The sequence below is a fragment of the Ylistrum balloti genome, unplaced genomic scaffold (assembly GCF_031769215.1).
Source record: "Ylistrum balloti isolate Yb309-2 unplaced genomic scaffold, AGI_CSIRO_Ybal_v1 Utg371224, whole genome shotgun sequence".
Lineage (NCBI taxonomy): Eukaryota > Metazoa > Mollusca > Bivalvia > Pectinida > Pectinidae > Ylistrum > Ylistrum balloti.
In genome coordinates, this window is record NW_026782663.1 from 16,479 (window position 1) to 42,015 (window position 25,537).

The 25,537-nt window shown below is 36.8% G+C and overlaps 2 protein-coding genes across 2 annotated transcripts; one reads left to right on the top strand and one right to left on the bottom strand.

Annotated features, from left to right (window-relative positions):
• Window positions 1–6,505: 6,505 nt before the first annotated feature.
• Window positions 6,506–8,132, top strand: LOC132561521 (carbohydrate sulfotransferase 14-like). The gene is made up of 3 exons (XM_060226223.1): window positions 6,506–6,650; window positions 6,926–6,960; window positions 7,272–8,132. The coding sequence occupies exons 1-3, from the start codon at window positions 6,506–6,508 to the stop codon at window positions 8,130–8,132; spliced, it is 1,041 nt and encodes a 346-aa protein (XP_060082206.1).
• Window positions 8,133–15,579: 7,447 nt separating this feature from the next.
• Window positions 15,580–24,327, bottom strand: LOC132561537 (uncharacterized). Its single transcript, XM_060226239.1, has 3 exons — window positions 24,245–24,327; window positions 17,082–17,386; window positions 15,580–16,051 (listed from the first exon to the last, which is right to left on the bottom strand). The coding sequence occupies exons 2-3, from the start codon at window positions 17,380–17,382 to the stop codon at window positions 15,711–15,713; spliced, it is 642 nt and encodes a 213-aa protein (XP_060082222.1). The 5' UTR covers window positions 17,383–17,386; window positions 24,245–24,327; the 3' UTR covers window positions 15,580–15,710.
• Between the last annotated feature and the right edge of the window lie 1,210 nt (window positions 24,328–25,537).

Consider the following 25,537-nt stretch of genomic DNA (forward strand, 5'->3'; position numbering starts at 1 on the left):
CTGCGGGACGAATCTATTTATTTGGTGTCTATTGTTTGGCACGTATATTGTATTTTACCTCCAAATAAAAAAGCTTTATCTGTATACAATGATCATATTGAAAACTTCCTGGTCGTTCATTAAATCACAGTTTTGAAATTGGAAAACCAGAGTTTCTTAAGAGATTTTTTTTTCGAAATTGTGGTGTTTTCGTTCTAGGTGATAAAATGCCTTACTACTTCGTTTAATTATAGCCAATTACCAGTACGTATTCTTCATAATTTGTACTCTTTGACTGCTGTGGTTTTTGATTGTGTTGTCACACTGTACTGTAGATTAATTCACTGGTTCTTCCAATTATAATAAAAGCAGTTGTGAAATTGTGTTATTTGATCATATAAGTATATTGTTATTCATTTTGTACGATTATTTTTCCCAGTTTGCATCAATATTTTTAAAAATATCACTTCACCCAGCTTCTTTATCATTAAATATGTAAAACGGCTGAAGCGAAAGGAACCGGCACTCAGTAAAAGTAAAAAATATGTTAATTAGTTATTTGTTGTATGCATTAAGTGGTGTGTAATGTCAGAACTGGTCTGGTAACCACATATGAGACAAATTAAGCTAGAAAGAACAATTTATATTATGTTATTTGACAATGGTTACAGCTGAATTTCCAATGGCTTTACCAGTGATTAAGAATATGAGGATGCGCCGATTAAAACTGTATGATAATCTTGTAATCGAAAATTTCTGGTAAAAACATTCGATTACACTCTTTTCTTGACGGATACCACATGTGGTAACGGAAGACTTCTGAAGGGATACCACATGTGGTAACGGAAGACTTCTGAAGGGATACCACATGTGGTAACGGAAGACTTCTGAAGGGATACCACATGTGGTAACGGAAGACTTCTGAAGGGATACCACTTGTGGTAACGGAAGACGTCTGAAGGGATACCACATGTGGTAACCGAAGACTTCTGAAGGGATACCACATGTGGTAACGGAAGACGTCTGAAGGGATACCACTTGTGGTAACGGAAGACTTCTGAAGGGATACCACTTGTGGTAACGGAAGACTTCTGAAGGGATACCACATGTGGTAACGGAAGACTTCTGAAGGGATACCACTTGTGGTAACGGAAGACGTCTGAAGGGATACCACATGTGGTAACGGAAGACTTCTGAAGGGATACCACATGTGGTAACGGAAGACTTCTGAAGGGATACCACATGTGGTAACGGAAGACTTCTGAAGGGATACCACTTGTGGTAACGGAAGACGTCTGAAGGGATACCACATGTGGTAACGGAAGACTTCTGAAGGGATACCACATGTGGTAACGGAAGACTTCTGAAGGGATACCACATGTGGTAACGGAAGACTTCTGAAGGGATACCACTTGTGGTAACGGAAGACTTCTGAAGGGATACCACATGTGGTAACGGAAGACTTCTGAAGGGATACCACTTGTGGTAACGGAAGACTTCTGAAGGGATACCACATGTGGTAACGGAAGACTTCTGAAGGGATACCACTTGTGGTAACGGAAGACTTCTGAAGGGATACCACTTGTGGTAACGGAAGACTTCTGAAGGGATACCACTTGTGGTAACGGAAGACTTCTGAAGGGATACCACTTGTGGTAACGGAAGACTTCTGAAGGGATACCACTTGTGGTAACGGAATACTTCTGAAGGGATACCACTTGTAGTAACGGAATACTTCTGAAGGGATACCACGTGTGGTAACGGAAGACTTCTGAAGGGATACCACTTGTGGTAACGGAATACGTCTGAAGGGATACCACATGTGGTAACGGAGGATTTATGAAGGGATACCACATGTGGTAACGGAAGACTTCTGAAGGGATACCACTTGTGGTAACGGAAGACGTCTGAAGGGATACCACTTGTGGTAACGGAAGACGTCTGAAGGGATACCACATGTGGTAACGGAAGACTTCTGAAGGGATACCACATGTGGTAACGGAAGACTTCTGAAGGGATACCACATGTGGTAACGGAAGACTTCTGAAGGGATACCACTTGTGGTAACGGAAGACTTCTGAAGGGATACCACATGTGGTAACGGAAGACTTCTGAAGGGATACCACTTGTGGTAACGGAAGACTTCTGAAGGGATACCACATGTGGTAACGGAAGACTTCTGAAGGGATACCACTTGTGGTAACGGAAGACTTCTGAAGGGATACCACTTGTGGTAACGGAAGACTTCTGAAGGGATACCACTTGTGGTAACGGAAGACTTCTGAAGGGATACCACTTGTGGTAACGGAAGACTTCTGAAGGGATACCACTTGTGGTAACGGAATACTTCTGAAGGGATACCACTTGTAGTAACGGAATACTTCTGAAGGGATACCACGTGTGGTAACGGAAGACTTCTGAAGGGATACCACTTGTGGTAACGGAATACTTCTGAAGGGATACCACATGTGGTAACGGAGGATTTATGAAGGGATACCACATGTGGTAACGGAAGACTTCTGAAGGGATACCACTTGTGTAACGGAAGACGTCTGAAGGGATACCACTTGTGGTAACGGAAGACTTCTGAAGGGATACCACATGTGGTAACGGAAGACTTCTGAAGGGATACCACATGTGGTAACGGAAGACTTCTGAAGGGATACCACATGTGGTAACGGAAGACTTCTGAAGGGATACCACTTGTGGTAACGGAAGACTTCTGAAGGGATACCACATGTGGTAACGGAAGACTTCTGAAGGGATACCACTTGTGGTAACGGAAGACTTCTGAAGGGATACCACTTGTGGTAACGGAAGACTTCTGAAGGGATACCACTTGTGGTAACGGAAGACTTCTGAAGGGATACCACTTGTGGTAACGGAAGACTTCTGAAGGGATACCACTTGTGGTAACGGAAGACTTCTGAAGGGATACCACTTGTGGTAACGGAAGACTTCTGAAGGGATACCACTTGTGGTAACGGAATACTTCTGAAGGGATACCACTTGTAGTAACGGAATACTTCTGAAGGGATACCACGTGTGGTAACGGAAGACTTCTGAAGGGATACCACTTGTGGTAACGGAATACTTCTGAAGGGATACCACATGTGGTAACGGAGGATTTATGAAGGGATACCACATGTGGTAACGGAAGACTTCTGAAGGGATACCACTTGTGTAACGGAAGACTTCTGAAGGGATACCACTTGTGGTAACGGAAGACTTCTGAAGGGATACCACTTGTGGTAACGGAAGACTTCTGAAGGGATACCACTTGTGGTAACGGAATACTTCTGAAGGGATACCACATGTGGTAACGGAGGATTTATGAAGGGATACCACTTGTGGTAACGGAAAACTTCTGAAGGGATATCACTTGTGGTAACGGAATACTTCTGAAGGGATACCACATGTGGTAACGGAGGATTTATGAAGGGATACCACATGTGGTAACGGAGGATTTATGAAGGGATACCACTTGTGGTAACGGAATACTTCTGAAGGGATACCACGTGTGGTAACGGAGGACTTCTGAAGGGATACCACTTGTGGTAACGGAATACTTCTGAAGGGATACCACATGTGGTAACGGAGGATTTATGAAGGGATACCACTTGTGGTAACGGAATACTTCTGAAGGGATACCACATGTGGTAACGGAATACTTCTGAAGGGATACCACATGTGGTAACGGAGGATTTATGAAGGGATACCACATGTGGTAACGGAGGATTTATGAAGGGATACCACTTGTGGTAACGGAATACTTCTGAAGGGATACCACATGTGGTAACGGAATACTTCTGAAGGGATACCACATGTGGTAACGGAGGATTTATGAAGGGAAACCACATGTGGTAACGGAGGATTTATGAAGGGATACCACTTGTGGTAACGGAATACTTCTGAAGGGATACCACGTGTGGTAACGGAAGACTTCTGAAGGGATACCACTTGTGGTAACGGAAGACTTCTGAAGGGATACCACTTGTGGTAACGGAATACTTCTGAAGGGATACCACTTGTAGTAACGGAATACTTCTGAAGGGATACCACGTGTGGTAACGGAAGACTTCTGAAGGGATACCACTTGTGGTAACGGAATACTTCTGAAGGGATACCACATGTGGTAACGGAGGATTTATGAAGGGATACCACATGTGGTAACGGAAGACTTCTGAAGGGATACCACTTGTGTAACGGAAGACTTCTGAAGGGATACCACTTGTGGTAACGGAAGACTTCTGAAGGGATACCACTTGTGGTAACGGAAGACTTCTGAAGGGATACCACTTGTGGTAACGGAATACTTCTGAAGGGATACCACATGTGGTAACGGAGGATTTATGAAGGGATACCACTTGTGGTAACGGAAAACTTCTGAAGGGATATCACTTGTGGTAACGGAATACTTCTGAAGGGATACCACATGTGGTAACGGAGGATTTATGAAGGGATACCACATGTGGTAACGGAGGATTTATGAAGGGATACCACTTGTGGTAACGGAATACTTCTGAAGGGATACCACGTGTGGTAACGGAGGACTTCTGAAGGGATACCACTTGTGGTAACGGAATACTTCTGAAGGGATACCACATGTGGTAACGGAGGATTTATGAAGGGATACCACTTGTGGTAACGGAATACTTCTGAAGGGATACCACATGTGGTAACGGAATACTTCTGAAGGGATACCACATGTGGTAACGGAGGATTTATGAAGGGATACCACATGTGGTAACGGAGGATTTATGAAGGGATACCACTTGTGGTAACGGAATACTTCTGAAGGGATACCACATGTGGTAACGGAATACTTCTGAAGGGATACCACATGTGGTAACGGAGGATTTATGAAGGGAAACCACATGTGGTAACGGAGGATTTATGAAGGGATACCACTTGTGGTAACGGAATACTTCTGAAGGGATACCACGTGTGGTAACGGAATACTTTTGAAGGGATACCACATGTGGTAACGGAGGATTTATGAAGGGAAACCACATGTGGCAACGGAGGATTTATGAAGGGATACCACTTGTGGTAACGGAATACTTCTGAAGGGATACCACATGTGGTAACGGAATACTTCTGAAGGGATACCACTTGTGGTAACGGAAGACTTCTGAAGGGATACCACTTGTGGTAAGGGAATACTTCTGAAGGGATACCACATGTGGTAACGAAATACTTCTGAAGGGATGCCACTTGTGGTAACGGAGGATTTATGAAGGGATACCACGTGTGGTAACGGAAGACTTCTGAAGGGATACCACAGACGAATAATATTATAATAATAGGATACGGACATGACACGTTATACAAAATATACAGAAAATTAAAAAAAAAATCATTATCTTTCAGGGTGAACTGTATGTTCGTATTTAGTCTTCATGTTTAAGGAAATAACACACGAATATGTGTTCGATACTCGTTGTAAATCTGTATCTGGTGCATAATGAGGTAGAGAACACTAACCATTCTGGATCACCTTATAATTTTTTCAACGGTCTCCGATGTAAATCTTTCTTTTTATCATATTTCCCCATGTTCCATCGGATTTGAAGCTAAATTAAGATTGTTTGATGTAGGTTTTTGTTGAGGTTTTTGGTCTACATTGAACTTTCTTCGAAACGAATCTGATCAAACTATTGTCATGACGAATTCGAAATACGGGGCCACTTTACGAAATATAATTTTCTCCTATTGAGTGAAAGCAAAGCTTTCTCAAATTGTGTTAGTATTACATACCAGGTACCTATTGATACCACATTGTCTTTACAACACGCGGCACGATATTCGACATACCATAAGCGTCCAAATACAATTGTAAAACTTCGGAAATGAAATTTAAATGTCCCGAGTATATTTCTTTACAAATATAGTCACGATCAATCTGGTGTGTGTCTATTATATGTAAGATGAGAGATTCTAAAGCGGAAAAAACGTAATGTATCATTAACTTAGATCTTTTGTTGGAGTTTATTTGTGTAACACTTGTAGAGATCACTGGTAATGAAAATAGATCTTGTACTATTTTGGAAGGCATTTTTAGTTAAGAAACAGTTTTTTAAACCTGATAGTCCTATACATTGATTTTTAATTACTTCACAATATATCTACACTAATATCAGAACCATAACGTATGTATAATAGTCTTCAAATATTATTTGACAATACACACAAAACTTGTAATTATTATTTTGAATAACTGAATTATTTCCATTTTACAAATAACAACAGTTTTTAATTGATAATTGGTCCAGGTGGAATTAATGCATTAATTGATATGAAGATTGTAGAAAAGACACAACTGACTAGCTAACATCTTCAATACATCTTCAGAGTCAGATAGGGAGAATGAATTAAACAGCTGTTTCATCCTCCTAGGTCTCGTCAGTGATGCTAATGGCTTAAATTTCAAAGCCAAGGAGGAGACTGACGAAAGTTTATGTTACATTTATTGCACATTAACACCTACAAATACATATATTTTCTCACGTTTGTATCATTATAGATGCGCCGGAAGCTGTTTGACGTAATACCAGTGAAAATGATGAGACGGTGTAACGACTGGAACATTTTCATAGGAGTACTGTTGGTTTCCCTCACGCTGTTTATAGTTTCCTTACACTATAAATCGAAGCCTGTTATCAAACCCAGTATGTAAACATATTGTACTGGAATATCGTTTGTAATAGTTGTACTTGATAATTTGTCTTAACCAACTCACACCACAATAAACAGTTTAGAAGCGGTTAAAACGACATCAGTCTGGCCCCAAATATTACACCAGTATTTTCCATTTTTTATTTTGCGTTAATGTATTTTATGGCGGTCCCTCAGAAATTTATATAGATAATTATGGCAAATATATCCAGTTAATTGATTTTTAGATTGATCGGAGTTTAAACTAAATGGCTTTGTTCTTTTACAGCGGAGAAAATACCGGAGGGTATACCAGAAGTTAAGGTAGATATTTACTATGGAGGGATTGTTTCTCTGTAACGCTGCAGGGTGAATGTGGCTATATTTTGCAAAAATAAGACAAATGCATACCATGCAGGTGTATATTAAGCCATTATAAAATATCATTTACATTAGAATTCATTATACAACTACATGTATGATTGACATTAATTGAAATGGTTTTCTCCTGAGAGACTAACGTATTGTTAATTTTTTTCAAATTATTGAAAATATATAATTGTAATTATCTAAGATTGACTCAGAATGGAGAATGAATCTGTATCTAAACTGTTATTTATAAATATGTTTTTTAGCGGGACAAATACGGGAGGTCAGTGATGAAAGACTTTGTGTTGTCGAGGAGAAAAAGAAGAGCAATCTTGGAGGAAGCTTGTCTGAACTCAACAAGAGATAAAACACTGGACGTCAGCGATCTCGATCATATCATTGTCAGTGATAAGTATAAAACTCTGTTTTGTTACGTGCCTAAAGTAGCATGCTCACAGTGGAAAAAGGTGTTTATGTTGATGTCGGGAAACATAAGTGACCCTAACGATCTAGACGAATACAGTGTACATGTGACCTATAAACATTTGCTGCAGTACCTCAGCGAATATAAACCAGCAGAAATCAAACACAGAATTCAAACTTACAAAACAGTTTTGATGGTTCGAGACCCATTTGACAGATTGTTATCAGCATTTAAAAATAAGTTCCACGGTAGTGGAATCAAAGATGTTACTTTCAGGAATATCGCAAAAAATGTTGTACGTAAATATAGGAAAGGGTTCAAGGAACCAGTTGAGGGTGATGACGTCACATTCCTGGAATTTATTAAATACGTTATCGATGACAATGAAGCCACAAGTGACGAACATTGGAGACCTGTCACGAAACTATGCGCACCATGTCAAATTGGTTATGACTTCATAGGAAAATACGAAACAATAGACGAAGATGCTGATTTCATTATGTCACAAATAGCAGCTCATCTGGAGTTCCCGGCTAAACCTGAGGCATACGGATTGTCGAACACTACAAAACAAATACCGTTTTACATGTCACAGCTTCCTATGAGTTATATCGGGAAACTATGGGATATCTACAAAGATGACTTTACATATTTTAATTATTCATATGTGAAATTTATCAATGATATATCTTATCTAGTTTGATATTAATCGGTTTTGTTGCTGTTTTGAACAAGAACTATATTCAAAGCAAATATAGAAATGCCGACTACAGTTTATCGAAATATACAATATATTGGTATTGAGTACTTGTTACGAGTAGATACTGAAAGAAAACTTTTTTTTCAATTATCTAATATAATTTTTGATCAGTGTAAATTTTGTCTGAAGCATATATTGTGCCTTTGGTTGTAACTTGGCGCTGGAAGCAGTATATAAGCTTGTATAGTTAAAGATGGGTTGATTAACAATACAGTGTACTACAGGATCATGGGCAGTCGTGAAGCAACTGCTTAGATGGAATACTTGAAAATATTGCAACAGTATTAGCAAAAAGCTATTGCACTAGCCAATAGGGGTACCTCTCACCTACATTTGTTTATATGAACATTTTTCAAGACGGGTAAAACAAAAAAACTTGTATCTGTTGATGTTGTCGTATTTTAATGAAATGCTTAGATTCTAATGAAGCCACTAAGAGAATTGTAAATGATGATCGCCAAGGGACTTTGGTTTTAAACTACATACTGTTTGTATCTTTCATATGTGCGTTAAATGACAATTTATTCAACTTATGAATTTGAAACCGGCCATCTGATACCATAAAGTATCACTCCAATCGACAATAAGAACACTTATAGACGATGTCATTACAATTTTTGCAGGAAGAAAGCTGATATTAAATTCAGTGCATGTCCAAAAGAGCGTCATCCGGACCAAAATGCATGATGTCACAGCATGTTTTATTTATATTACGAAATCTATATTGCATGCACGAATTTTGTGCATTAAATCAAAATGCCATACAAGACATGATTTTGTTTTTAACCGATTTATTTAAACATGTTTTTAATGCGCAAAAAGCATGCTGTGTATACAACGGGTTGGGAAAGGGTACGATGATACAGGTTACCGGAGTAAGGAAACTTTGCCAGACAATAAGATATCATTATGTTAAGTTCAGATGTTAAGTAATTGTGTCTTTTAAGGTAGTGGAACATCAGTTAACCTCAATATTTATTATTCCATCAAACGTTAACAGAAACACAAACCCAACCATAATTGTAGAATAGTGAATTTTGAATAATTTCAATATTTATTGTTGTAAGAAGTTTTATTTGACTGGAGAAAACTTTTACATGTATACTTACTTACAGAAATAGTTTTCAAACATTTTCATTCAATTGTGTTGTGACTTATGAGAGAGATAGGGAGAGAGAGAGAGAGGGGGGGGGGGGGGGGGAAATATTAGCGAGAGGGAGGGTGAAGGATAAAGATAGGAGGGATGGATAACTGTTAATATTATATGAAGATAAACATAGGATTAACTGGATTCGGCTAATTCATCATAGCAGGGGAAACAAGTAAAGAATAATTTATAATGCAATAAGTTTTTCCTATTTTTTCCAATATTGATCAAACTTTTCCTTGGAGTTATCTCCCTTGTTTATTGCAATAAATCTTTGTACATTATAATAGTCTTTGATTGTGTTTACTAAGGCGTTGATATTAAGGGAGTTATGAAAACAACGCATTATATATATATAATGCTTAATAACAATTAGTATTACATTATCAATTTATTATATTATTCAATTTTTGTGTTAAGAAATAAGATAAGTAGGATTCTTTATTGAAGTTGAATGGGATAATAAGTGCATCTAATAGAACTTCCAAGCTACGAAGAAGATTTTGAACCTCAATGCATTCCCATAAAATATGAGTTATAGTTTCAATCTCAGAGTTGCAAAGAATACATAGCGGCGATATAGCTAATCGAGTTTTAAAAAGAAAAGAATTAGTTGTAAGAATGTGGTGATTAATTCTAAACTGGAACCATTGGAACTTTGTATTTATTGTTCTCAGAAAGGGTAATTAAACAATATGGTGCCATGTAGAATCATCAAAATCAAAGACTTCATTCCAATTTTTCTGACCTGAAGGAATAACCTTGCTCTTTATTAAAATGCTATAGAAATATTTTGAACCTTTGAGCTCTTTAAAGAAAGGTTCCAAGATCAAGGGGATAAAAGGATATTCTAATTTTATTTTAGGAAACTCTGGCTCAGGGTTAAAATGCTTCACAGCCTTTAGAACACTGAAAAGTATAGAATGTTCCAGAATTAATATCTTTTATCAGATCATTCACAACAACATCGACCTTTCTAAACCAGTCTTTAATAAAAATTGATTTCTTGTCAACAGTTATTTGATTGTTGAACCATATAGGGGTTGTCTATTCTTAAGTTATAAGCATAGTGTAGGTTTTCATATGCTTTAAAAACATCAGACCAGAACATGTGTTTACATTTATTTTGACAGCGTTGTATGTAATCAGTACCGCAATTGGCCATAAGGTCTAAGTTTAGATATGTTTTTAAAATTACTTGCCTCTTCGAAGTTGATTAAAAAAGTCTTCTAACAAAAAAAAAAAAAAAAAAAAAAGAACTGGCAGATATAAGAATTGCATATACAATCATCAACAATCATGAATAGTCATCTCTAAACTATATGAAAACAAGGATAACATAAATCCTACGCTGCTTTATTATCACAGAATTTTTAGTCATAGTCTATCGATGTACCATGATCATTCTAATTGATTCTTGCTTTACAATACCATTAGTCAAAACATGAATATAAATATTGTATTTTAAAGCGAATTGTAAATTTTTTATGCGACTCTGGTGTTTTGATCAATAACACTTGCTGTTAACAATAGAAGGCTGTTGAATACAACAGTTGATTGAACAAGTTGCATGATGTATTTGATTGTCTCGACGGTGTAATATTTATTGCGATAGGGCGTGTCGCCTAGTCAATTGAAAACTGTAAGGCTGCTATGTGTATATCGTGTAATCTTGTGACTGATAACAAAATTGCTTGTAAGGCGGAGAAACATATAGATAAATTAATTTCAGCAACAATGAAAAGGAATCATATTATTCAAAAGTATAGATTTATACCTCGTGTCCATTATGAAAAAAAAATTCAAAACCACTGATGTAACAGTAATGCCAAACGGACGCCAAACCTAAAAGTAAGAATACATCATTCTTTCACGAAAGAGTAATGTCACACCTATGTACCACGTTAATTCATTGCAACGCCGAATTCAAATGAGATGAAAGGAAAAAATTCAGCGTTTTGTTTTCGGCAGAAACAAGAGGTTCCAAAATTCCTCTGTAAACTCCCGATTAATCAGCGCCATCTTGCGTAGTTGTTTTTATATAAGTTTGGAATTTTTCATAACTGCCTTTTACGAATTTTGTTTTTAAATGTCTCCTTTGATGAAAACGTATTAACCATGATTCAGTAGTATATATGTGCAGAACATACAGGAATACCTGATTCTATAGGGCGGTCTAACACCTCGTTGCATCTCATTGTCGATATCGATGCAAAAATGTGTTTTGGTTGCGTTCTGCTAGAAATGGATACCTGTATATGTTGTGGCATGAATAATTTACTGACACTCGAAGCTTCGAGGCATTAGACCCAATGAATTATGTATGGAAATATGATATTAGGTATTGGGTGACAATCTACCGTGACACAACACTATCAATAACTGAAGTTTCTATACTATTTACTATTGTGAAATAGCGATAATATTTCGACGAGCAGAAAGTAACTGAAAATAATCAGCGATGATACTTTTTGGCGTTTTTGCGTTAAATGCCTGAGCGATTGTCTATTCTCAAAACACAGGTGAAAAAAATGTCTGTTACAATACGTTACAATAGTTGATAATTTGAATTAAATGTTAACATACTTTTTGATCGTAGTACTTGTTGATTTAGCGTTGCTTTACGTCATATTAACACATAATGTCATTTAAGGACGTGTTAGGTTTGGATGTTTCCGGAGAAATATCGCTGATCTGCGGCCTGGACTCGAACCGCGACCAAGAGGCTAGTGATAAAGACGGACAGGCGCCTTAGCCATTTAGGATAGAAAATGTGTAGTATGATAAATTCATCTCTAACTAGAATATAGAATATAGATGTTATTTTTTTAATGAAATATTTCATCTTCAATAATTTAAATATTAATCTTATTAAATTATACTAAATCCTATAAGGCATGTTTAGTTCATTTAAAAGTTTTTCATAATTTAATTAATTACAAATATACATTCAGTAGTTCGTTGACGAGTAAGAACAATTGCACATTAAAGTTGTAAAATTGGATAATAAAAAGACTATTTTATATGTAAATTATATTCTCGCTCATCAAAAAAAAAAAAAAAAAAAAAATAACAACATAGATTAAAAGAATAAGATAGTTCGCTTTAGGGGCAAACGCACTCTTTATGTTCACACTAAATGACTTTGAAGTAATCATAGAACAATTTTGCCATACAATAACAGTTCGAATTCTTCATGCTGTGATACTAATAACAGGAAAGACTTTCAGTATGAACACTATTTTATTCGAAATCAGCAAGTCATTGACATTGTCTGCATCATAAAATAATGATTAATTTTACGTTAAAAACAGTATTATAACAATATTGACTACATTTTAAAAGTTCTCCCTCTGGAGATACGTATTGATTTGCTGATTACTCATCCGTTGTACATATAGCCATCGTCAATGAAGGTACTAAATATTTATTGATACCTGGTCGAGAGAGAGGAGAGAGAGAGAGAGAGAGAGAGAGAGAGAGAGAGAGAGAGAGAGAGAGAGAGAGAGAGAGAGAGAGAGAGAGAGAGAGAGAGAGAGAGAGAGAGATAACAAATGTATGAGGGAGAGAGAGAGAGAGAGATATTTTCATTAGCTGGATTATTACAAATTTAAGATCGGGGTGAATTTTCTGTTGAATGTTACTTAGCTGACGTATATATCGCCGCAGGAATTTTAAGAAAGCTGTATGCGGTTGGGGAAATTGATCAAGAAAGAGAGAGAGAGAGAGAGAGAGAGAGAGAGAGAGAGAGAGAGAGAGAGAGAGAGAGAGAGAGAGAGAGAGAGAGAGAGAGAGAGAGAGAGAGAGAGAGAGAGAGAGAGAGAGAGAGAATTCTATTCAGAAAATATGGAGTAATACCGTTTTTCAAATTGCAAAGTAATTGAAGTTTCCTTCTTTTCCTTCTATCAGATAGTCTTTCTAATACTGTTTCGAAATAATGAGAGTCGTTAGGAGCATAGGATGGGAGATCAGTGATGATGCGAGCTGCCTCATGTTACCATTTTTCTCATCTTTCACTTTCAATAAATGTACATCCTGCCCATAATGATAGTGATAAAAAGATAAAAGACGTATAAGTTTTAAATGTTTTCAACATATATTTAAGACGCCTGAGAACATTATTTTCGTCATGACAGATGTATGAATAGATATTATATGATCTCCCTATTTACCTTCTGCGTTGAGAACTTCTCCCAAATATCTATGACTGTCACTAACATTAAGAATTTTTCACTGACATATAATTCAAAATTTCGATCAAGATCTACAGCGTTACCAATAGATAATACATCAGCTTTGCTAGCATTAAAATCAACTAAACAAGTCTTTGACCAATTACTTAATGAATCAAGATCTGTGTCGAAGGTATTTTCTAATTCATGACAGGAAGATGACAAGCGAAGAAGAGACGTATTGTCAGCCCAAAGTCTCGAGATGGAAAGCAGTATACATTAATGTAAACTAGGAATTAAAATGGTTCGAATATAGAACCCTGAGTCACTCCTGCTTTTATAAGACCAGTACAAGAAACAGAATTTGAAACAAATACTTTCTGCTACCTACCCGACTTCGGTGAACCTGAGGATTTCACGAGTCATTCGATAAATCTCCAGTAAGACCTGGGATCTGACGTAGAATATTGATCAGTGTGACCATTAGCATTATCGTAGAACTTTAGACAAGCATGCTTCTTCACTTTATTGCGTTGTGACTTGAATTTGTTAATATCAGAAGGTCTACCACGGGATCTACATAATTTTTTAAGTCTATCTCGGATTCTTATCTGCTTTTAAGTTCAGATGATATCCAGGGTTTGTCACTTCTTTTGAAGGTATACACACTTCGGCGAATTCTAAAAAATCAAAGTTAAATGATCACGAGCTTCTAGCTACTCTTTTAAGACATCCAATAAAAGAGGAATATGCGAATAATGTCTGTTCGTCAGCCTAATTCTATATAAAAAATATTCTAGACCTGATATTAGGACTTAAATATGCAGTGATTGATTTCCGGGTTACTTGACGGTTTGATATTAACTAAAACTGATTGCTGTTGGAGACATATCTAAGTCGCTAGTGGAAAACCAAGATTTTAACCATTCAAACGATCAACAATTTTTGCTAGACTAAGTTAATTATCACTGGATTGAATTCAAATCTCTCTATCATGATGACTTACATAAGACTTCCTTGTGATATCTGAATGGGTAATGGAAAGCATGCCTGAGCTTCTTGTATACCAGTTTTTAGTTGTGTTAGTCCATTATCTCAGCATGATAGTGATCCAATACTATGATCTCGGGTTATTGTGATATCTGAACAAACGTGGTAACCTTTTATCCTAGCTTTCAGCTAGCCCAATATGAGGGTCCTGACATTTGGATATTGAGCCAAAGATGTTTTAAAATTTTAACATTTTTTACCGTAAAAGTAGGTCAAGGATAATCATTTGAACGATTGGGTAGCCCAGCATGCCACTGACCCAATATCAGTGCACTGTGCCTCTTGGCTATTATGAAATAATCCCTCAGATTTGAACATTTTGGAGTCTTGCGACCTTACAAGTGGGTCATGGTATTTTAATTTGACCAAACCTCATTTCAGCATGGTGCTGGTCCCATATCAGGGCCCTTGGCATTTTGGTTATTGAGCAGTAGTCATGTAGACAGTTGAACGATGTGAAGTTGAAAGTCATTCATCTATCACGGGGTCTCATTGCTTTGCCATCGATGGCAATTTGTGTCAAGTTCCTTGAATGACTCGGCCACGACGGCACATAACTGTCCGCGATATCCGGTTTCCAGGGAAAATATATCCGTACATTTTAAAACATATTTCATTTGCATTGATATATACAACAGGATTCGACACCCAAGTTGTCCAGTACATATCACATCCGTTCCAATAAATGCATGGATATATTTTTGAATGTGTATTGCAAGTACTGTTAAACTGATATTGTTTTTTTCTAAAATTATGAGTCGATAGACTCGAAGTTAATAAAAGAAAGCTTGAACTTGACGGTCAAATATCAAGGTCATTATAAGAGCAATTGAATGTTATCGCGTTGTTTGTGAAAAGAAGAAGGTCTAAGTCGACTGTGAAAGTCAAATGTCACAGGTTAACAGCTGGATGTTTTAAATTACAACCACACTGCCAGCATAGAACTTAGTTATCTCCTAAACAAATTCAAACAGATGCTTCAACCATAAAACGTTTTAATGAATTCATTTTGCAAGGAAATAACCCGTTTGTAGAAGGCTGTTTTCTTTCATATTTTAATTGGTACAATATAAAGATGTCAACATGAAATTGATCACAGACTGGGAAGTCGCTGTGCCAGAAACCTCGCAGTCATCAGTATCTTTGTTGTCCTCATTCCATTATGTCCCAGTTAATGATCTTCTCCAATTTTTCAATATCGATGTATACACCATTTTCAATGGCCTCATCATACAGGTTCATAAGCTCACCAAGGCATTTGCCCTTTTTTTTGCTTTTCCAAAGAAATAATAATTTCATCATTTGTGCCTTTATGCTGCAAGGATCGTCACTTTCTATAACGTCAACGTCTATTGCTGTTAAACCTAAACACGTTGCCAATTCTCTAATGTCCTTTGGAGAAACAGTCTCAGAGAGCTGCTTCAGGTGTTTTTGGCTCAGGTTGATATTGCGTTTGTGTTCAGGTACAAGGATGCGGCGTGGTTTCGTTGGAGCTGAAAAGAGAGGGTAACATTACAATTTTTAGTGTGTAAAGTGAAGAAGATGTCGTTGTCTTAGATAAATTCATATTGACCTGAACCTAACTCATAGTTATGGTTAACATCACTGTTATAGTAACTTGAAAGAAATGAAGTTAATTCATCAAAGTTGAAATGAATTAGGTGATACAGTAGTGTATACCCACAGCTTGCTGTTTTGGTTTTTAGTCCATACAGTTAAAATAATAAGAAAACCGATAATATTACCATTTACTTTGAGACAAATCATTGTTACTACAATCTAATCACCTCATAAAGTGTATATAGTAATAGTGTAAAATCCTCATTCTAATGTCCTATGTCATTAGAAAGCGTGGACGATTATCAATTTCACGCATGCTTCCAGCAAAAAAGAAGGGGCGACCAGCCAAAAGAAGTAATGACCAGTCAAAAGAAGGGGACGACCAGCCAAGAGAAGGGGACGACCAGCAAAGAAAAGGGGACGACAAGCCAAAAGAAGGGAACCACCAGATAAAAGAAGGGGACGGCCAGCCAAAAGAAGAGGGAGTAGTCAAAAGAAGAGATACTAGTCAAAAGAAGAGACGAATAGTCAAAAGGGAACGACCAGCCAAAAGAAGGGAATGACCACCCAAAAAATACCAACCGCCTAAAGAATCCATCCAAAAAACAGGACCACCAGCCAAAAAAAGTAACAACCAGCCAAAAGAAGGGGATGACCAGCAAAAAGAACAGACGAATAGTCAAAAGGAACGACCAGTCAAAACAAAAGACGATTAGACAAAAGAAAGTAGTGCCAGCCAAAAGATGGAATGACCAACCAAAACAAGTAAAGACCAGCCAAAATGGAGGATGGCCAGATAAAAGAGGTGACGACCAAACGATCAGTATCTGGATTATTGTATCTGTAATTATTTCTTATTCATATTTAATTACCTTGTATTTTCGAGTAACTGAACTAAGAAGTTTTTGTTGCCTTTTAACAAAAAAACAATGAAGAATCTTCTACATCTAAAACAATACTCACCTTTCTCTGCTGTTGCTCCAGGTGGTAGGCCACTTTCAAGCTTCTTCACAACTTCCTTATAATTAAAATCATTCAGGATATTTATCAAAACTTCATAACTTGCGCATTCGTTTCCGGGTTTAATTAGACATTCCAAACATTTTCTGTTTTTCTCACGGAGTACAGTCTCCTTATCAAGCGGAGCGACATCTTCAAGTTTCAACCCCTTTCCTACTAAATGTCTCTGAAAAGCGCTAACGTCAATATTTTCAATGATGTACTCCATATGATGGCGTATTTTTGCCGCATCCTTACGGTCCATGGTCCTTTGAAAACAAAAAGATCTCATGAGCTTAAGACATTGATTTTCTTCATAACAGACATATATGTAGCATTGATATGATCTCCCCATTTTGCACTGGAATTAAAATTTACCCCCAAGTGCCTATGATGATCAGTAAAATTCAAATCTTTCCCGTCTAACTTCAGGTCTACATCATCATCTATGTCAATCGAATTAAAAATAAATTTTACCTCAGTTTTGTCTGGATTGAAAGTAACCAACCAAGTTTTAGCCCAAAAGTTTAAAGAATCAAGATCCCTATTTAAGACAGTTTGGATTTCAAGACATGATGAGGAAGACTTTAATAAAGAAGTATCGTCTGCAAAAAGACGAGCAGATGATTCAAGGACATCGGCAATATCATTTATGTATATAAGAAACAAAAGTGGTCCAAGAATGGAACCTTGAGGAACCCCTGCTGAGTTTGAACCTAATTGAGAATAAACACTATTTAGGAAAACTTTCTGCTGCCTATTAAATACATAGTTTTCTAGCCACGTAAATACTTCACCACAAAGTCCGTACGATTTTAATTTTGCCATCAAACTTTTATGCCAAACACGATCGAATGATTTAGAAATATCACAGAAGACCATACATACATGTTTTTTCTCTTCAAGAGCAATACAAATATTGTGATAAATTTCAATGAGCTGATATACAGTAGAATGCGCATGCATAAAGCCAGACTTGTGTTTATAAAATAATGAATTTTCTACGAAATAATTATGAAGATGTTTGAAAATAACACGCTCAAAGACTTTTCCAACAGTAGATAGAAGAGAAATCGGTCTATAGTTAGAGGGAGAATGCCTGTGACCTTTTTTAAAAAGTGGCATAACTTTTGCTACTTTCCAATTGGCTGGAAATATACCTGACGATATAGACATGTTAAAAAGAATTTCAAGTGGAATACAAACAGTTTGTGATGTATTTCTTAACATATGATGACTGATCCCATCCTCACCTGAGGCCTTTCCGAGCTTCAATATCTGTAAAACATCACGGATTTCATTTCTATTTACTCTTACAGAACTAAACGTTTTGTTGGTTTTAGACTCAACTACAGGAACTGCAGTGTTTCTATCATCGACTTGTGTAATATTACAAAAATAGTCATTTAATAAGTTAGCTTTGTCTTCATCATTAGTAACAACATCATTAGTGTGAGGATCTACAAGAGAATGAATAGATTGTGAAGTTCCAGTTGAATTCATTAACCTTTTAATAAGTCTCCAATACGAGTTGGATCAGAAGACACAAATTCTTCAATTATACAATGAACATTCTCATAAAATAATAAACGGGCGTGTTTTTTCATGTTGTTAACCTTATTTCGTTGAGACTTAAATTTGTTAATATCCGAAAGAAGCTTGGTTGACCTCGCAATTTTATGAAACCTATCACGACTTCTCAAATTTTTCCTTAATTCAGAGGTCATCCAAGGTTTATCATTAGGTCTAATAGTGACCACTTTAGATGGAATGCATGAATTCGCAAAATGTAAAAAATATCAGTAAAACGTTCACAAGCAATATCAACTGAGTTACAATTAAGGAAAAGATCATTCCAATCATAATTAGAAATGAGATTATTAAACGTTCGGAAATCAGCCCTTTTATATAGCCAAAATTTACGCTTATAAATAGATCTAAAAGCACATGGAAGATTAATACAAGCAGTACAGCTATCATGATCACTGAAGGATTTATCAACTGGTATTATAGAAGAATCAATACAAGAAATAGACTGAGTTAAGAGAATGGGATCCAGAAGGCTGGATCGAGTTGGTCCAGTACGAGTTGGTTCGTTTATGACATTAATCATACTAAAAGAACTTATAATTTCGAAAAGATAATGGCTAGAAGATGCAGTTAATAAGTCGACATTTAAATCACCAGTTACTATTATATTTGGTGTTATATCTAAAGCATTATTAATAGATGTACGCAAATTATCCCAAAAGGGTAACACAGAATTTTCTGGTCTATATGCTGTACCTATAATGAAAGACGAATTGGTTAGTGTGATTTTAATCCAAATTACCTCATCCCCAGGAAATTCTAACTCCGGTAAGCGGTTTACTTTTAGAAGATCGTTTATGTAGACCAGAACACCTCCACCAGCAAAATTCCTATCAAGTCGAAAAGGTTCATGAAATCCAGCTATAAGTAAATCATCTGTAGGTATCTGATCATCTAAATGAGTTTCTGTTAGACATACAATATCATACTCACCTGCCATATCTTCTACATAATCAAGTTTATTCCTAACACTTCTGATATTAAGGTGAAAAATCGAAAGCTCGTTAAGCCCCGGGCTAGGATTGGATTCCATATAAAGTAGCAACAAGATTACTGAAAATTCAAAATTTTGAAAACAGGAGAGCATTGATTTATTTAAATTATAGATTAACCAAGAAAGATAAAGACGACCACAGTCGAACATGCTTAAAATTAACCCGAGATTTAATGATAGAAATAGAAGTGATTTCAAAATAGCGAAACGGTATCATACATAGTAGGCAGGGTGCAAACCAGCAAAACCACGTGAAGCAATGAGATAATCGACATATCGAGTTTTAGTATAAATCTAAAACACAGTTCAGACGGGAATAATAATGTTATTAATTGATATAGCGATAGAGGATCAAATACAACAAGTAGATTTGGCAAAAAAATATGTTGACCTATTCAATGTATAATTATTTCAATATACAGTATATACATACACACTTATAATTACACATATTAATGTACAACCAAGTGTAAGCACACTCTAAGCAACAAGTACATGAAATAATCAAGTATATTGTACATATAGGGCATGTACACACGTACAAGCTATAATACATCCAAAACACAAACACGCGTCAATACCTAAGTCCATATATAAATATACATACATATATACTCAACGCACTCACACACACACCCTTACACACGCGCATACTCACCCTCTCTCACACATTATAGCACATACACGCACTTACATTCACAGCACATACTCACACGCATACACATGCATAACATACGCACTCCCAAACATATCCAAAATATACACGCATAGCTGTAAATATACACAATACACATACATACATATATATGTAACACACCATAGCGTACATACATGTGCATCACACACACGTATAAACTCACATACACTCTACACACATATATATGTAACACTACATAGCGTACATACACGTGCATCACACACACGTATAAACTCACATACACACTTATGAACAACACCCACATCCTTATATTTGCTCACTACACATACAAAAACAACCGTTATTAAACACTTACTGGTAAAGTAGTTTAACATATTGTACAGTGCGTAAACTTGTATGCACCATAGGTTATACTTTCATACATATATATTGTATACGACCGTGCTGTTTACTTAATATTGTGCACCGTATGCTATGTATTTACATATGATGTATCGGACAGTTCCCGGTCGACCGATCAATTTATCGAGAGCTCAGCTTCCGTGTTGGTCAAAAACGCTAGCCACGTCGACTGAACCATCGATACAATTGACCGAATACCGCACTGCCTCAACGTAAAAATATACACTAGCCAGGAAAAGTTAACGGACGGACGGACATATGCATAATATGGGGATACGTTAAGACGTAAGAAACAATATACTAATGGACTATCGTCAGTATAATGTTGCAGCAAGCACAGCATATAATCTGCCTGTATAACATACCTTAATCAAAGTGTAATCATTTAAAGGACGGCGAGCCGGACGAACGGACGGACTCATTAAAAAAAAAGAATTCGTAAGTATCAATATTCAGTATGCGGACTAAATCTATGTACAGATGTTAATTGTACCAGGCAGGTACCACATTACTTTGTACACTATGTAGCACCCCTACACAGTGTACAAAGTAGGATAATACTCTAAAGTAGCGCGTTTAGGCAACACGCTTAGGTGACCTGCTAGAATAACACGCTAAGATAACACGCTAATATAACATGGAAAGATATCGGTTCATATTAGTTACAATGTAGTATATTGTATATATGTATATATATATATATATATATATATATAACTGTACATAAGAGAAATGTTTTTTACACAACTCCTTAGTCCTCAAATTCCTTACTCCAAAAAAAGGAGAAAATAAGTATAACACACCTTACTGACAAATAAAAAAAAATACAGCCATGGAGATAACAGAAAATAATGCGAAAATACAGTATAATATTAGTGATACAAATGTGAAGCATACAATCAATCATCACTAGCATGCACGTTTAAATAGATAATCCATAGATAATGCAACAGTGAAAAGTTCTATTTTTTAAAATTTTTTACTTGGGCCTGTATGTATAGTCTGGAACTAAGGCATTTATATCATTGATTGTTTTTATTAGAGTTTTCGTGGATTCATTGGTTTTTTGGCGAAGATCCTGCCGTCTCTCGTCCAGAAGGAAAACAGTTTCTTGTCGTGTATTTGACGGTTTAGCTCATGAACAATAGTTGTCGCGATTTTGTCAAAGACTCGACAATGAGAATACCCGACTCCCTAAGTTCCTTTTTGGAGTCAAAAATTTGTTCCCTGTCAGTGTAACGAACGAAACGGATGATGACTGATGCTTTCCCGTTCCTGATAGGGCCTACCAGATGACATCTGGAAATGGAATGTTGTTGTACCTGGATTCTTAATCGTCGGTCACAGATATCTTGGACAGCACCTAGCGCTTTGAAGGTACGGGCGTCTTGCCCTTGGGGCACAGGAACATTGAGAAACTTTAGACAATTTCTTCGTGAATACTGTTCATGCCCGTCCAGTATATTACTGCGGGAGTATAACTGACTTTCTAGTTGTTGGATTTTATCATGAAGGTCTCTGATTTGATTGTTCTGGATTTCAACTGTGTTTTGTAGTAAAGTTAAGTTTTCATCAATAACTGGCCCTATATTTTCTTTTACACAGGAATTAAGTGTAGATTTAAAACATGATTTGTCACTGATGACATTTTTGAGAGCATCTTCAATTTGAGGCGCAAACTGGGTAGAGAGAGTCTTGGTTATGACTGAAGCGACAAGCTTGGATACAGGTCCGATTAACGCATCCACAAGACTGCTGATAAAAGTGGGATCAGAAGTATCAATGGCTAGAGCAAAACCTGGGTTACTGTCAGGCTGAGTGGGTGGGGCCGCGGCGGGAGTTTCAAAATTGGGTGTAACATTAAGCTGTTTTTTGGCAACAGATTCATCATCTATATCAGGTGATGAGGCAAAAGAAAGTCTCTTGATACCAACACTTTGAACAGGAGTGGTATAAGTTACGGCTTGGTCGTGAGATATTGTGGTCTCACTTACCTCACTCGGACGAGCCTTGGCGGGCACCTGGTCCGTGCTAAGTCCTGTATAGGACATATCCTTTGTTTGGGACCGGGTAAAGAAAAGCTCCAAATACTGGTATGAAACACAGTTTTCACACAAATTTCCAAGAGAGGTAACAAATATATTGTCACAAAACACCAAAATCCACAAAAGGAATGATCCATAAATTAGAAAAAAATCCCATAGATCTGAACTACGTCAACACCCTTACTCCATCACGTGACTGAAGATCAACCGTGATGGTTGCTTGCTTAGGTATTTTTTTCCTATATATTTTGTTGTTAATAATAACATCATGTAGATGTATACATTGAATACATATTAAGGTTATATTGCCAACGACAAATTTTATTTTGTCACATATTCCACCCGTTATCAAGTGAATTCATTCAATTGAATAGTTTAGTATATGTCTTTATTGTAATATACCCTGGGCAGTTCTCCGTTTTGCCTGTGCCAGGTTGAAATCGATTGTGATGTCATAAAGTAAAAAAAAAAGATGTTATGTCATGAATAGAGAATGACACAACAAAACGGTTGCCTCCTTTTGCTTTTGTACTCCATTTCGACCTTAAATCGTGTAGCCATGTAATCATCGAGCCACGGTCTGGCCATGCATTTCCGCTCATACTACTTTTAATGCTTGTGACCAACTCTTATTTCAAATAGTGAATGGTTGACACGGGGAAACCAGTCCGAGTTTTATATATAGTTGTATTAAGGAGCGGAGACTTAATAAAAGGAGGGAAGAATATAGCGAACTGAACTGGGTCGACCGTCGGCAACTAGGTAGCTCAAGGGTCTGTCTATAATGCGGAGGGTCCTGGGTTCGAACCCCGATCTGGTTGTGCATTCCCGCCACTTTTGTTACACATAACCATGCTAGCTTTAATTCATTTACACAATGGACAGCCATCTAGACTACTCTTCTACAATGACATCCTGTTTGCAATGTATACGAAGGGAGGTAACTCGAATCTAGCACTCGTCTCACTCCCAACAATACACACGAATGACATTGTAGTTCGCTTTCAGTATTTTTTTTTACAGACCCGTTTAAAAGCATTCCGCGTTTTGTCAGTGTGCAAAGGTTTTAAGGTGTTGTAGATACATCGGTACAGCCAAAGACTCGTTCATGGTTTATCGAATAAAGCTCTAACTGAATAAACACATATAGATCCTACCTGCAAGTATCAAACTGCTCCTGTTTTCTTGCTTCTTCTTACTTTCTATGTGACCCGCTTATCCCGATTGATTTACAATTAATCGTTGATAAGATAATTTTCTTCTACTTTGAAACTTTCATTGGATACATTAAAGAAGCATTGTTGATTTAGCGGGTCACTAAGAACATACTTTGTTTCTGTGGCTGTCAGTGGAGCACTTTCGTCCAAGAATCTGTCTTATTATGTAGTGAAGCTTATCAAAATCATACGTAATGAAAATTAAAACTTTATAAACTTACTTGTTATTCAAACAATTACAGAAGGTGCAGTTATCAGCGATTTTTGATCCGGTAGAAAAATACCAGCAGATTTAGACCTATTTTATTTCCTGGTCTCCTAATTGACATGCGCCCAGGGTTACAATAGTCTTACCCAAGTCCTATTTCTTCTTTTGTTCATTAACATGTATACATGATACCGGTTGTAATCGCTGCTGACGTAATTTAACAGACTACAAGTTGCCTATTAGCAATTCAAATTTCAGTCTTGTGCAAGGTGCATTCTCGGTAGGATGGTCAATGTGTGTGCTTTCGCTAAACCACGGACTTAAATTCGCAATGTGTATCACTTGTTCCCAAAGAAATTGACAAACAAACTGATAAGTTGTTAATACAATACAGTCCACTGCTTTGGATATATATAAACTGACGAATGTAATTAAATAGGCGTGAATCTTGGATGTGGCGAAATAGGCACTATACTAGTTCTTTATTGCGGTAGCGCACTACAACCTAATTGGCCGATCGACAGCTTTTGATTGACCATCAGATCGCGGGTAGTATACGCCTTTTTGTTTACGTTTCGCTACTCTGACATTCTCTGACAATGGTGATACGTTGCTGCTGGGGAACTTGCAACATCGATTTCGCTTCCTCGAGCGATTATAGGGAGGTGTTGTGTTCATACCGTTTCCCAAATCTCAGATGAAGCATGAGAAGTGCAAATCTTGGCTCCGATTGTGCGGACGGCCTAAGTATCAACTTAACGAGGAGATCCTGCGGTGTCCTAAAGGAAAGCATTTTTTTTGTTATGTCTGCGCCAAAGTGCGTAAATATTCACAGACTCACGTGTACAATATTGCAATGAACATCAGTATTTGTTTTTCACTCAAAATTTTGCTAGCATAAGTTTTATAATCCTCTCTCATGTGCTAATAAGTCGCATGTTAATGTGTGTATTTATAAACAAGCTTGATTTCGGACTGACCATTTTCGGATATTTATTGACTGAAGGGGAAGGAAATTATCTGGACATGTTTCTGCTCTTTTACAAAGTTTTACTTTGTGAATGGTCTGTGATAAAATGAGTGTTTACTGTTATAGTTAAACAGTTGAAATAAAATCTTAAAGTCTTCCAATAAGGTATTAATATATTCTTGATGAAAAACACCCCCATTAACATGATATAAATAAAACAAAAACAAAAATTTAAGAATTTAATGCCAGTTTAGAAAGTAACCATTATATCAGTGATGTATCTTGGTGGCCATTTTATAAAGACTTTATATGACTGTAAAAGTAAACTTGTTTTGT